The following is a 16485-nucleotide window of genomic DNA, read 5'->3' as shown; positions in this document are numbered from 1 at the left end:
TTTTATTTATATGTACATATGATGTGAAAGAGCTGTTAGCTCTATTACTAATGTCTTATGTTAAACATACGGCTGAATGATATATTGAACAATAAAAATGAAAAGAAGTATTGTAGAATTCATGTAATATAATAATTCATTCTAAAATAAAGGCCTTGGACACCGATTGCTACTCTTCTGATACATGTAGGTCTAAAATAAATGGTTATGTGATTGTATTAAGTCATTAACTTCAATAATATGTGTATTTAAAATGTATATATGAACTATATAGGTAATATAAATAAATACTGTTGTTTTAATTACCCACTAATTACTCACTCCCGTAGATATCACATTACTTGGAGTGATATCACATCACTCCAAGTAATGTGATATCCACCGGAGGGGCCAATTAAACGTTGCACAGTGAGCAAAATCACTAATTTAGGCGGTCACAATTCTTTAACCATTTTATCTTTTCGGAGTGGATTGGAAATATTATTATAAAACATAGTAATTGATTTTAAATATAAAGAGAAAAAATAATATATTTTCTTGATTTATGATGAGGATAAGTATAAGACGAAGCTGGTCGGAGTGACGAATTATCACACAGATCTATATATGGATCGACATCCGTTTTAAGGACAAGGCCTTGCAAATCCTGTACCGCCATATTCGCAAACAAACAACATAACTAGGTGTTTTGTTTTAAACTTCAGTTCTACATTCCTTTCAAATAAGTTTTTTTTTTGCCAAAATTTGATTTAATATCTATTAAACTAGGCTCCCTCACGACAGATTAAATAAAACAAACTCATTTCGTTACAAAAATGTTATCTATTTTACGATGAAGCAATTGGAAATTTATTATCTTCAATGGTTTTTTAACGATAGCATCCTGTTCAGGAAAAAACGAGAGTTGCGTAATAAAAACTTACATTTTTAGCCCTTCTATATGGAATCGGACTAAATCCATATGAACTACTTTGTTGTATACAAGATTTAAAATACGCCGATCCTGATACACACTGTATCTCGGTTTTTAGCAAAATTACAAAAAAAAATCGATTTTTGGTTTAAGTTTACTAGATGGCTAAATCATTAAGCAATGATACTCATTTTGACACACGAGTTAATTTTTTATTTTTATTTTTATACATTGTAATATAATGTACCATAACTTTTTCGTTTGAATGCATCTAATTCTAATGCAAAATAAATCTAATCTGTGATTTCATTAAGTTCAAATCCGCCTGTGGCAGATCTGGCGGTCGAGCGTTATTCTGACCTTATTATCTATTTGCACAACCGTTGGTCTTAATAGGTCTTGGTCGTTGGTAACAGTTATTTCTTACAAAGTAACAGAGAAAATAGATTTACCACAATAAATTCACTAAATACTGATTTTATAGCATATTTTTTATAAAATATGGCTTTTAAAAAAAACTATATCGAATATTATATTTAAAGAAACTATTGAACGTAAATAGTCCTATTATTCATATTCTAGAAAATTCGCTCTACTTTAAATTATATATGGGCTGCCCGTAGCTTCGTGGTTAAGACACAGTCTTACCAATATGATGTCTATTGGCGGGGCCGGTTTGAATCCGGCCTGAGACGTTGACTTTTTTCATTGAGTGGAGGTCCCACAAAATGAAGAACTTTAACCCCCAACCATGGTTAGGCAGTATAGGACTCCAATGGGAGTCTTCGCCAAAAAAAACAAAAAAAACATTAGAAATCATTACTTTAAATTATGTTCTGTTAGGTTTTCTAGTGTTGTCGGTAGTTTTAAAGATTTTTGAGTGGAATGATTTTTTCTTGTAACAGCCGCATTTTTATCCCCCCAACTATACTTGGCAGACTCATCAATTTTGACTAGTAATTATTTATAGTTTTCATTAAAGTAATAAATTAGTGAGAAATAACTGACTTTTTCTTCTCTCTAGCTCTTGTACTATTACTACATATTCCATATATAGGTATGTGAAAGTAGAAATAAACGTATTTATTAACTTTTAAAATTATGCCAGATGCATTTTCTTCTGGACTATCCCATCTGAAAAAGATTCCGAAAAACCGAAACCATGATTCGTGGTCTAGGACGTTAACCTTTTCCTTAGTTTCCTCCAAGAGGAATGGCCTTAGTTAATTTCCTATTTTTAGTTTTAATTTCTTGATTTCCTTTTTTATTAGTATTTATCTATTTTAGTTCTTCATGTTTTGCAATCGTCTCTATAGGTTTTTACATTGAGAACTTTATAACGGGATCTAGAAAAGCATTATTGCGTTCTCTCTCACATTCTAGATATTTTGTAAGGATTCCTATTCTATTCATATTTTCCAAAGAAGACTGGATTCCGTTTTATTGAACTGGAGCAAGTAAAGTGAAATAACTGACTGGAGCATTGAACAGAATATCCCATCTACATAGCATGATAGTGTTAACCTTCAGTTTAAAAATGGTTATAATAGATTTTATCTGTGTTTGTACGCTAAAATATGTTAATTTTTTTGTTCATTATTTTTTAATTATCCATCGTTCATAACCATCCATTAATCCATTAACTTAGATGCTAAGTATAGTAATAAATTTTATTTATAGCTCGTTGTTTCATGGAAACTTAAACTAAACGCAAGTTTTTCGACTAAGAACAAAAACAGCATTGTGTGTATTTTATTACGATATGTATATTACATGCAGTATATTGTAGAATCCTGCTTAATCGGTGGAAAAAATAAAATACCGAGAAAATATAATTATATATATAATTTTTCTTTTCTTTCTATTTTTTTTTTCGTGGATTTTGAGTATCAACCAATAAGACAACAATATGGAGGCGACATTTTGCAACTTAATTGTCTCCATAGCCATGCTCTACAATGAAAAATGATTTTTTTTAGAACCAAGAATTTCTTCAACTAATTATTAAGAAACTACATTGTAGGGAGTAAAATTTGGGTTACTTACAATTTCAATTATAGTGTGTTCTTTTTTATTGTGATGCAACTAGAACACACAAAATTGGTTTTATGACTACTACAAAACATATTAAGATCGTTTATGGGAAGAAGATGGTTGAGGATGCGATCAGAATATAACACAAATAAGTTGAAAGAACTTATTTAATAGTGCCAACTTTTCAGTTAGATTTTCTAGCCTTCAACCAGACTGCTAGTAAGAAATCAGAAAACTAAGTCATTTGGCTAGTAAGAAATCAGAAAGCTAAGTCATTTGGCTAGTAAGAAATCAGAAATCTAAGTCATTTGGCTAGTATGAAATCAGAAAGCCAAGTCATTTAGTTTTCCGATTTTTTACTAGCAGTCTAGATGAAGGTTAGAAAATCTATCCGAAACGTTGGCAGTATTAAATACGTTCTTTCAACTTATTTGTGTTATATTCTGATGGCATCCTCAACTATCTTCTCACATATATTATCCACGGTCAACCATCTTCTCATTATTAAGATCATTTTTTTTTACTTTAATTGATTCATATATCTTTCATATTTTTTCAATTACCATGAATTGGATTAATACATTTTTTTATGACATCCTTCCTGGTCATTTCTAACATTCGGAGGGATTATCTAAAGGGTACCATCCCATTATAACCATGGTGAGGAGTCAACTTTTCATTTCGTGGGACCGCCGCAGAAATAAAAGTCGGCCTCCCAGGCCGGATTCGGCGCTCGGCAGTTCCGAGGCTGCAATGACCTACGCCTCAACTCCCTCAACTACAAACGGTCCTTATATACGTCTCGTATACACATATTAGATTTCGTATTGCGTTCCACTTATTATACAACATAAGATTTTAATATTTTAACTATCGGAGAAAACCCACTCTCTCGCATTATCTGCGATGTCTCAGTCTCGGACTAGGACGGATAAGCGGGGTTCTACTATTGTAAACAGTTAAACTCTTTTTTTCAAAAACGTTGTTATTGTTTATGTATATACAAAAATGTTATTTGAGTATTGATTGTTAGTTCTGATGACAGTATTATGTTATAATGTTATTTTATTTATATTTGTGTGCATATTTTAGCCTACTTATTGATTTTCAACTTATTTTCAGTATTTGACATTTTGGAACGCAGACGTTTTTCCTCAATGAGGTTTTTCCTGGAAAAGTCGAGTTTCCCTTTCAGCGATTCCTTCTGCTCTTACGGTGCCGTTTTATACCAGCCCCGTGTTGTGGAATTATACTTTCTTGGGATCATTATCAGTTGCCTTCTCCGGACTGGACTTTTTTCGAACATATACAGAAATCCAAGAATCTTATTGACAAAGGATTTTTCCTACCTTCTCTCCCTCTTTTTTCCCCGAAAAAAATATATACGCTTGACATTTTGCTGCTTTCATGTGTCAGTCATCTTCGCAAAGATATTATGGTTTTCGAAATGTCTTATTCCTAATTGTAATCCATAATAGATGTAGTTGAATATGAGTCATCTCACTTCTATGATTTCCATGATAGTGGTTTATTAACTTATCGGAATACTACTTGTTCCTTCTTGTATTCTTGTTCAATTTGGTTCTAAATTAAGATGAATCTCATTCATTTTATTTATGTTGTATATAGTCATTCTCAAAGAAAGGGGACCTATTGTGTTAAAATATTCAGAATTGTAAAAGAACTTAAATCGAGATAAAATAAAATTTGAGGATGCTATCTTTTACATTTTGATTAAAATTACATGATAATTCAAACAAGAAATAGTTTATTTATGAAGAATTAAAATAAATAATAAAAAAGCTTCGGTAAGGTCATACTTGTGTCCTATATTTCTCTAAATTGGTTGTAGTTTTGAAAAAGGAACCTAGTTTGCACGAAACGGATTTAAATAATTTTCTGTACAAAATTAATTAATTTATTAGGTTATTTAAGGCGAAGCCATGTGACATAATAAAAATAGGCAATTAATATCGTTGAGCCTTTCGAGCCATCCTCTGGTACAAAATCTGCTAAGGCCAACAATGATTCTACCACAATACATGACCATAAAAATGCAGAGCAACAAAGTGCAATTTTAATATAGTCTAATATCACTAAACATAATAATCTATAGCTTCATTTCTATTTATGTTGTTATGCGTTGTGGTAGAATAATTGTGAGCTATTGCATAATTTGTACGTTAGGGTAGCGAAAAAGGCCGATGTTTAGTGAAGAAACAGTTTTCAAAATTATTAAATTATCCATTATTTAAATTATTATTCAGACCATGACATCAAGATCATGAAGCTGCTACCATCTATGGGTAAGCCTGCTAACGAGAAGCCAGCCTACCTGTCGTGATAGTAAGCTGAGCTCAGTTGTGGATGATTTTATTTGTAATAAAAAGTAATCATCCATTATGTGTCGTGTAACACCAAGCAGAGGGAGCAAAAAGAAATCAAACGAGAAAGAAACCTCGTTATATAAATAATATAATTTCGAATATATATTTCAAAGCGAACTTCAATCGTCCTGTAAAGAGAGGTGAGGCAAGTGCGTTTTTGGGGCTAATACAGCAATTAGAAATAGTTTCCTATACAGTGTAAGTTAAGTATTGCTGTCTTGTAGACGAACAAGAAATACCGTCTGATTTAATTCTTAAACCATTACAAGAGATTATTCACCTTGTGTTTTTTGTTACATTTAATTTTCCTTCTTCACATCAAACAAAAAAGTTAATTTTTATTGTTTTTATTTTTGGAGGAACTAAATATCTAGGATTCTGAAGTATTACGTAGACATGACGTTTTGCGATAGGCCTTGGTGAGGGGGCAAGTGCAAAATGTGCACGATTTTATTCATTTTTTTAAATTATCTTAAAACAAAAAGCTGTATACACTGGTGATAAAAGCATCAAATTAACTCATCATCATGGTAAATTAATCATTTAAAGAAAAAAAAAAACTAAAATTCCAATCTTGATTTTTAAGTGTTTTATCCATTTCCAAATTTTACCTTGTAATGTTATGGTCGCAACCCCCCCCCCTTACCTTAACTGTTCTGCCTACCAATTCATGTTTCAATTCTTAATAACCACTACTAAATGAAATTGTAATCAACTTAAGATACCTCACATATTCACTTTTTTTTTTTTTTATCGAAAATTGGAGGCCTATTTATAATGAAAATTTTTATTTATAATGCTTAATTTATTACCCCCTAATTATATAGTCCGCACCAATCATTTCACTAGCAATTGCACTTTATCAATTGAATCTTATATCTTATCGAAGGGGGTTATCAGAATCGTACTACCGAAATATTGCGAACTCATTAATAAATTTGTTGTGACGTATATCACTATATATATAGTCGAGCAGGTTTTCGGCTGCCTTCACTTCTATTCGATCTATTAGTCGATCAACCCTTTTAGGAAATGACTTAGTTCTCCCGTCTCCCCGGTAAACCTTTCAAGGTCTGAAACTGCCTTTCTTAAGTCCTGGCCGGTTGCCGTGCGGACTTTGATCCATTCCAGCATAATGGTATGAGCTTGTGGGCTAAAGAGACTTCCGGTAGTGGCTGAATCTCTGCTGGAGGTGGTTTTCCTGCAGCTGGAGGTGGGTTGTTGAAGTTCAGTCCCTCAATGTTTAGAACTGCAGCTCTCACTGTCCCATTACTGGCCATAATTTACAAAGAACAAAGAATTTTTTTCATGAGACTGAAAATTGTTCAGGTATCCAAAGGTTCCTGGTTTCGGCACCACTTTAGTATCGTCGAGAGAGAATCAGTGAAAAGGGTATGAATGACTCTGACGGGTTCTAGAAATGGCTTTATTCAGTCCAATACATCTATATATACGTATCAATCAGCTGATATGGCCTTTCAGCTGTTATTGTACTCAGGCTGTAACACACACACACACATATATATATATATATATATATATATGTGTGTGTGTGTATATGTTTGTATTTATATACACACATAAACACACCTATTTGTACTAATAATTTTGGTGAACACTCGCTCTTTATGACTTTACGTTTTTATCGACGTTTTGAGCTTCAAAGTAAAAAGGTTGTCTGTAATGGTTAATCGCCTGCCTGATTTCTAAACGGTGATTCTACTTGTCAATACGCCCCAACATGATGGATCTCCAAAGTTCACATTTAACTTTGAAATAGCTTTTTTTCCCCTTTTCATGTTAAACTGGAGCAATTTATTTTTTTTTTTACTTTAAAATATTACTTATTGGCATAAATTCTCAAAGTGTATCGTAAATCATTTAAATTTGTAATTACTTATTTTGTGGATAATACGTTTTTATTTTATCAAATCTCGATTTGTTCTTCAAATTTAAAAATTTTATACTAAGCTAATATGATAATTGATGTATGCTTATTAATCAACAGCCAGTTTTTTTTATCGGTATTTAAAAATTTCTTTTTCATTTTATTTTTTTCCTTTTTTTTTCATTTATGAACTGTTTACTACTGTAAATCAGAGTTAATACCCTTTTATTTTAATTCTAAATAATGTTAATGCCCTCAAGTGATTTAATTGTTTTTATTAGTTGGTTCCTTCTCTTTCAGTTAATCAATCATTTCATTCCCTGACATCTTTTTAGGAGTTATTTTTATTGTTTAGAATTGAATTGACAAAAAACTTAGCAAAACGTATGGGATGCAATGGTGTTCGTTTGATAACATTGCATAAAGAGAGGATCAACCAGACCCTTTGGCATTAACCTGTCGACGACCTCTAGTACAGCTGTGTACAGAGAGACAGAGGTAACATGGAGATCCTTGTCAGGTCATACATGTTCTACAATTGGAGATGACAACTGCTTTATTCAATAATATGAGACCCGTTATCTACTGCAAGTGAAGTAAGAAATTTAATTTAAGGATTCCGAAGTGTATATATTTCTTCAATGATGGTTATTAGGAGGATGAATGTAGTTGGTATGAATGCCAGAAGACCGGTACCGGTTCTACTTCTCGCGAGGACACATGGAGATTTCAGCTAGCCAGGATACATATTGACTGAACTGGTGAAGACTGATCCTGTATGTTGTTCAGAGAGAAGTCAAGACTCATCTTAAGGAGCAAGAGAGTGTAGAGACCAGGTAAATGTACTTATCACGCAATCTATACCTTGCAAGTGAATTACTAAGGAGAGGAGGGGCCAGAGATGGCCGGTTCGAATCTGGCCTTGGGAGTTGACTTTTAATTCTGTGGCGTTCCCACGAAATGAAAATTGATCCCCCTCCTAGAAAACCCCCGAGCCATGTCAGTAATGACTTGGAAGAGAGTCATAAAAAAAAAAAAAAAAGAAGAAATGTTCAGAGATACACTATTATAAATGTGTCAGGTCTACTGAAGACGCTATTCAAAAGAATATGATAGTATTTATTAAAGAGTATGTGCTACTCCAGGTGTGTTTTTCACCGATAAGTCCTGATCTCGACCCAATGGAGCATGCCTGGCATTTGACAAGAAGTAGGGTGATAAAATGCCAGGTTCTCCAAGAAGAGGAAGAGATGAGTGAGAAGATTATGAATCTAAATATTAAATTTTTTCAATGCTTAGATGACTAAATGGAGCTACCAGAGCTAGGGTTTCTGAATACAATAATCAAACTGATTTTGCATTAAATTAGTCATTTTTATTTGTATGTAATGGATTTTCAGCATTACCTTCTTAGTTTTTGTAAATTTTAATAGTGAAATTCTATTAAAATGAATCATGTTGTCCTTGAATGTTTAGTTTGCAGCAGTTCCTACAACACAAATGACCTTTAGTATGGATCCTCATTCTCGATCAGATCAAACACCTTTCCAATTTCCTGATGGAGGGGTACAGGCTACGTGATTATATCGACAGGGGTATTCTGGGCCCACTAATCCAGTGCAAGCTCAAGCCTGGTTCTGTATTGACTGTCAAGCCGAAATATAACAACTCTCTAAACTTGAAAATTTCAGATTTATAAACAAAATACAATTTAATATTATGCCGAAGTAGATTAAAGGGAAAATATATAGGAATTTTAACTTTTTTCTGAGAATTTTGGGTTCTTCTAGTGAGAGACGTGTATCCGCGAGAAAAATTTCAAATCTGAGTTTTCAACGGAAATACACATTTTAAGACCCCTTCTGTCCAAAAATAATAAAATCTCAAACATTTACTAAACATTATATAACAGAATGTTGTTGAGTATTTTGAGCTCAAATTGTTTCAAAACGTGCACGATATATAATTGAGTAATATGAGTCATAGAAATTAAAAATAGGTTGAACCATCCACTTAAAAAATCCATATAAAGGTATAGGTAGGCTGAATTTAAAATCGAATTTATTTTTTTTTAGCTCTAATTGTATCCTAAAATTGTCTCAATAAATAGTTTGATGCATAAAATTTTGTTATCGTTGAGCAGCTCGCTCAAAAATTCGTTATATAAACACATTTCTTTTCCTGTGAAATAACTTTGGCACCAGTGGTCATGGGCTTACAAGCCCGAAAATTTTTTTATCCCGAAAAAAAAAATTTTAAGTAAAATTTATTCAAAGATCAATTTTTATTTCAAGTTCAATAGTTGTATCATGCCGTTTTCCAATTTCAGCCATCTTTTCTATGTTGTTCGATTCAACTAGTATTCTAACTTAACTTTTCTTACCAAAGAAGATGGCCTCGAGATCTTCTCTAGAAATGTTATCGGAGTTTTATCAGTGGGTAGATTCTCCACATGTTTGTATCATGTCACTGTGTCACCTACAGCAAATTTACTTGTTGTATATATGTGTATACAGTTGTAAATAACAATAAATAAATTATTACAAAAAAAAAATCTTTTCTTACCGTTTTAAATACATTTTTTGAAGGTGCAATTGCACCCTCGCCTATTTGGGGTTTAGCGGGGCAGGTTGACCAGGAAGGGTTGTCTTCCATCATTTTTTCCTATGAGGATATCATAAGACGTCATACGTCGACCAAAATTTGCTATATGAGTCTGTCATAAATATTTAACAGTTATAAATTCTTCTTTTGGAAATAATTAGTCCTTACGAACGTATTCTTATGTTTACATTAGTTATATTAGTTTACACGAGAGGTCAAGCGGGCCCAGGTTGTACCGTACGCAGGTTTTTTTTTTTGGTTTTTTTTAAATTGTGTTATTTTTGAATTAACATATGAGATTAATAAGATAGAAAACTATCGTTATTATTAAAGCCAGATTCAATTTCCAATTAATAAACAAGTTCCTGCCCTTTATATATTTTGTTTCTTTGATGATGATATCAACTGAAGTGAAAATATACTCGTATTGGTTTATATCGTTTACTCGTATTTTATTAATGACCCCTGTACAAACGCAGGTTGGTGTCCCTACGTCATACTACTCAGTGATTTTATGTCAATAGCTCTCATCCTTTCTGATTAAATTGGATCCCATTTAATTAAATTCGAACTATTCAAAAATCAATTCGTATTATGGGCTAAGTATTGTTTGTTAATAATCATGGAATAAGTTTTAAAGAAACAAAATGTATATGAACATTTTTCGATACAAAAATATGTATAAAATAAAAAAAAAGAAATGTATAGATACATTTTGTTTGTTGATTAATATGAAGTGTTGTTTGTATTTATTCAACTTAATTTTATGTATATTTTCTGATTATTATGTGAATGATTTTTTATCTTTTCATTCAGTAAAATTTTGTGATAAAATTTATAATTGTAACAATAAAATATCAGACAGATATTCTGTTCATACCGAGTGATGCGATACGTAAATAGATGTATCATTTCAACACAAACAACAAATGGAAGGAGTGAGGCTGGTTGTCCTTCACCTGTTTACATCTTGTAAAACTTTCTTTCCACTCGTATCTTTTTTTTTCTTTTTGCTTCCACCTAACTTAGGGTACGAATTACTTCTTCACACTTCAGATTCGTTCTTTTGTGAATTGAATATTTGGAAATCGTTATACATGTTTATAGTGGCAATTATCAAACCTAATGAAAAATTTCCTACAAAAAAAAATTAAAAATATTGATCTTCTTTCGCTAAAAATATAAATATTAGCTATAAATTTATTCAGGAATAATCTCTCTGAAAGGAAGGGAGGGATGTTGCTAACATCAGATTCCGACTCGGCTAAACTTGAAGAGTGGTTTTCTGGATTCTTCCTATCTGTCAATATCAATCAAAACTTTCGCCTCTTTATAACTCTGGAAGAAATAATCGGATCTTAATCGCTTTTGGTGCAGTATTGAAAATAAGGGGCCCTTTACTGATCTCACAGTCAGGGAGGGAACTTAGTAAGAGGGGTATTTTCGGTCTACCTCAAAGTATTTTGAAGGAATAATATTTGTATAACAATCCATTTATGTACTTATGCATGAACACGGTCACTTCTACATACTTCTGTTACGTATGTGTGTTTATGTATACCCACACTTATATACTTGTGGGTGTGAAAATCCACAGTACATTCAGAAGACTAAACGACACTCATTTGACCCTGCAGAAATCGAATCAAGATTCCGAAAATTGTAGAGGTTAAGGAGAGTCAACATGTATATTGGGAAACCCTGTCTATAATAAATATGTCAGGAGCGGGATAGCTCAGTGATAAAGCAAGGTGCCAATAACTACGAAGACCCGGATTAGCAGTTAATTATTTATTATTATTGTTGTAGGAAAATAGTCCGGGTGGTGGTCAATAAAGGTAATAGTAAAAGAAACCTATTTATTGTTAACCAACGTTTAGCTCACTCAGTCGTCATCTCTGTTCTATCTCTGGGGCGAAACGTTCGTTAACAATAAATAGCTTTCTTTTACTATTTTGATATCTTTATTGACCGCAGGACTATTTCCCTACAATCTACTTCATACGGTCAACTATCTTCTTCCAATATTATTATGATTTATTCATTGGAGCCGTGAATCAACCCTATGGGTTTAGTGGTTCACCATCTCTGACCTTGAACTTTTGGAATCTAAATCATTATATATATATAAATGATTTGATTTTTGCCAGATCATAGCAGTCGTATGTAGTTCATATTTTGAGGAAGGAAATGTTGATTCTGAAGTTTCCCCTTCTTTAGTTTCAGTTCTACTCCACCGCACCTAACTCTGGAATTTCCAATGGAATGGATTACTTTTTTTACGCATTTTGATATTGAATAATGATAGCTATTAGTCTCCTCGACCGGTCAAAGAAACTTAAATTATGATGATTCATTCTTGTTGGAAATTGGGTTCTAAAACGATTTTGTGCCAATTTTTTCTTATCGATTTCTCGCATTATTTTCTCTCAAATTGTCTATAACTGTAAAAAGTTGTTACCTGTTTTTTACGAGTTAAACCTTCAGTATATGTAGGATCAAAAAATTTTCCAATATGAATTCGACTTGTAATTTAGTAGGTGTATTAATAAAAAAAAAGGACCTTTTTTTTTTTTTTTTTTTTTAGAAAATGCAGACTTATATGCGCTGGAAAGGGTTAAATAGATAAATATATTTACATAAAATACTAAAAGATATATACGGGGACATCTATATATTTGTTTATAAGCACTTTCAAACTTACAATCGTATGTGGAAGTGTTCATAAAAGTTTTGAAGTACCCATTAACTTAGCCGAAGTTAACCTTCAACAATGTAATTCTTCTTCTTAAACAATGTCTAACAGTAATACTAAACTTCGTATTATGTTGTTGAAAGACTTTGACGTATTATGGAATAATTTGATGAGGAACCTTACTATTTTTCTGTAGATACTATCGATGGTGGTTTTCGATATTATTGCAACTATCAATAGTCAAATCTATTAGGATGTTTTTTTAATGTATGTATATATATAATTAGTGCATGTCAACCGACAATTAGAATTGCATAAAGTTTGTACAAATACATCCGTATCAGTTACTTTCCGTGTGAACGTGAAAGTGTGAACTACTTTGCACCGACTGACCTTGAGAACACCAGAGCCTTCTTACAGACCAAAGACCTTTTCCGGGGCGATTTGGAGCCATTATCCAAATATTTTTAATGCTTAGTCATTAGCGTTATCTTAAATAGGAACGAGCACGAATGGGTTCCGTCCCACAAGCACATTCTCCATCTTGGCGTGCCCATTTATTGAATTATGTTAATACAGAATCCGAGATACGAGATTAACTTGAAATTAGCCGATCGTTTTAGTGTGCTTCATTGATAATTTGAGCCCGAACCTGAGATGTAAGAAATTTTCGGTAACAATTTTTGTCGACAAACGTAAATTGTGGTTTTGTTTCTCTTAATCCTATACGATTTCAACTTATTTTGATGTTTTGTTATTTCATCGATTACAAAGAGATGTAAAAAAAATGTTAGGGTAAAAGATAATCTTTTTGAGGGTTTTGCTAGAGGTACTTACTGATTTCATCACAAAGCATAAACTATAGTTAGTGCCATGTTGGCGTGTGATAGACTACGACATTATATCTACAGGTTATATTATTTTTATAGTTTTTCTTAATTTATTTTGTAGTTTCCTCCGTTTCTTTAATAGTGTATTTTAAATACGCTCTTTTTCGTTTAGGAAAACTTTATTTTGTTTCAGGCAAATTTTTATTTTTTTCTGGATTTAATACCTGGTCAGTTTTGAAATTAATTTGTTCTTCCACGTCTTCGAATTTATTTCACTTTCGGTCGTTTCTTCGGTGTCATGTTTTCAGCATTTCTTTATTTTTATGTGTATGGTATTTGAACGATCATTAATATTTATATAAGTTGGTCATCATACAAATATCTGAATTACCATTTTTCAATTCGGATGCAGCCTCATCACTTAAGAAACGTCCTTTAATTTATTTTTTGACGGTTATTTTTTCATGTTTTGTATTATTGTATTAATTTTTAGTTTCATATATTCCAGTCATAATCATTTTTAAAGAAAATTATTAAGTCATTCTTTATCTGTTTTTTTTCGGAATTAATTTGATATTAATTACTACAGGCATGTTTAAAAAACATGATAAAATAATTGGCGTTCCAATCGAGATTCGAAAATTGAATGATTTTTTTTTACCAACTAGGTCTTATGATTACTAAACAATTTAACAGGGCTTAAATACCGGATTTTCAAAAAATTATTCTTTAAAATACTTTTAATCTCCTTTATTTGAAATAATTAACCGTTTCACATTTGTAGTGATGATAAGACCTGTATAAATGTGGACTGTGAAAGAATTTTATAGTTAACTAAAGAACGAAAATATGGAAATAGAAACAGACGATCAGTGACTGCCGAGCCTACCCGATCGCAGTCGATATGTACACGGTGTTATTATATTTTGTATTATTGGCAGCAATAAATTAGATAATGGTTATTCGTATTTCGAGAAACCCTAAAATACAAATTGTTATTGCATAAAAAAAAATAAAAACTTATTTTTTTTAAATACTCGCCTTCCAAGCTGGTATTTGAATGTTTTCTAATGCCCACCGCACCAGATCTTCTGTTGTCCATTATGTCAAAAATAAGATCATCCAGTGTTTAGGAACTCGATTTTCATATGTGTCTCCAAGCCTTTGCTCGAAGTGTAGCTATTAGGCGTGTCTTTTTTTTTAATTTTTTTTTTTAAAGGCGATGTAATTGAATTAATTAGAAAACTATAATAATAAAAACAAAGGATACGATTAGAGCCCTGATGGCTTAAGTGAGAAGACCTCGCATGTAAATAAGGGGAGTTCCAAAGTTCATAAATACTTTGCAATAATCAACAAAATAATAATATAAAAATGGACTTTGAACATATAATTGAATAAATATTAAAAATGGGAAGTATAAGGATATTGAAATATAGTAATCCGGAACATAATTACGTAGTCACATTGCTGTCATCTAAGGTTGAACAATTTGCTGATATAAAATGACACATGATTGTAAAATTGTCCATAAATTAAATTCCTTGTGCTAATATTGTTTTTTTTTAATTTTTAACTTTTCTTTTCAGAATTTCTGAGGCATGCCCCTTGTATGAACAAGTTAACATCAGATTACGAAGTATGTGTCACAAAATACCAGCAGCAGCTTCAAAACCTTTCTCAAAATCACGACGCGAAAGCACACGAGGCTTCTGAGGGTGTGAAGAAAATTTGCTGGTAAGTGCTTATATAATTATAGCTATTCATTAATTTTTAATTTTTTTACTCAACATAATTATCCAGTTCATAAAATCTGATGTTTTGGTGAAGATTTGTTTATTTATTTTTTTTAATGAATTGATAAAATTTTGATTATAGATTGCGATATCCATAATTAGGAATGCAAAGAATAGTGAATCTTTGTGAAAATATCAGGTATCGCGATATCATTCTAAAAACGGAACTTTCTTATCCCATCTCAAACCGCGCAATGTACTACTCAGCCGTCAATATATTTCAACAATTTTCGATCTGACCAATATTTTTTATTCAGAAAATATTACAATTACTATAGTTATCCGATTAATTTTTGTTCATTATCTGTGTCGATGAGTTAGAAAAAAAAATCATGCCGTTTCAAATACCTGCAAGAAATATTTATGTCAACATTAAAGAAAATAAGAAAATTCCCACTAACTTAAAGTCATACGAGGCGTTTTCGGAAATTATAATATAGTTCTTTGTGCTTATTGCATTGTAAATGCCATTATTTTAATAATACAGATTTATAAATAAACAATATAGTTAAAACATTACATCAGAAAAAGTTGGTATTTAGGCTGCGACGGAACGAATGTATTGTTAGTATAGCACGCTAGTTTCTTTAGTAACATGAACACCCCCTGGCATTCCCACTGCTACTTTATATCTGAGAAATGTTTACTTCAATGTTATTCACTTTATAAATACAATGCCCCGTTTTATTCCAATTTCCTGGAAACTTAACTTGGAAACTGGAATAGTCAGGGACACCTAGATAGACCTTCCTAGCCCCTTGACACTTCACCCTCCTGCAAGTTCCCATCAACATCACCACTATAGATTTAAGCAGAAGCATAGTAAGAGCCCAGGATTAAAACCAGGCGGGCAGCCCATAGTCAATCGGGGTGGGGGACATGCAACAATCAATCCGGCTGTTACATATCATCATGAAAAATGTGAATGAAACCAAAGTTAAAAAAAAAAAATATGTATATTTTCGCAGTGCTTTATTAGCTAATGCAATTAGTATTTGCTTGAAAAAATTTATTTATTTTTCTCTTCTAAGGGAGCCGCTGCCCCGTCCTGCCCTCGCTGAGTACGCCCTTGAAACACAGCGCTTTGCGCTTTGATTTGGGCATTCTAATTTAGAATCTAGATCTATAGAGTGGTCAGAGACTAGTTTTATATAATATTGTAAATATGTCTTAGTCTCTGTATCTTTTTAAATAAAGTAATTAAAGTCTATCAAATCTTTTTTTTTTTTTTTTAATAATTTATTTATTGTTATTTACAACTGTATACACATATATACAACAAGTAAATTTGCTGTAGGTGACATAGTGAAATAATAAAAACATGTGGGGAATCTACCC

General features: G+C 32.0%; 1 protein-coding gene across 2 annotated transcripts in view; it reads left to right on the top strand.

Annotated features, from left to right (window-relative positions):
• The window catches only part of LOC106685006 (uncharacterized), a 189390-nt gene that overhangs the window by 130490 nt on the left and 42415 nt on the right, over positions 1–16485 (top strand). For both annotated transcript variants that reach the window (XM_067049115.1, XM_067049116.1), the window contains one exon: positions 14941–15088. In XM_067049115.1, the coding sequence (XP_066905216.1) occupies positions 14941–15088 (148 nt within the window). The remainder of the gene's footprint in view (positions 1–14940; positions 15089–16485) is intronic.

Source organism: Halyomorpha halys, unplaced genomic scaffold (genome assembly GCF_000696795.3).
Source record: "Halyomorpha halys isolate HHAL.00 unplaced genomic scaffold, Hhal_1.1 Scaffold646.1, whole genome shotgun sequence".
NCBI lineage: Eukaryota > Metazoa > Arthropoda > Insecta > Hemiptera > Pentatomidae > Halyomorpha > Halyomorpha halys.
Note: the sequence above shows the minus strand (reverse complement) of the source record. Positions and strands in the feature narration are given on the sequence as shown.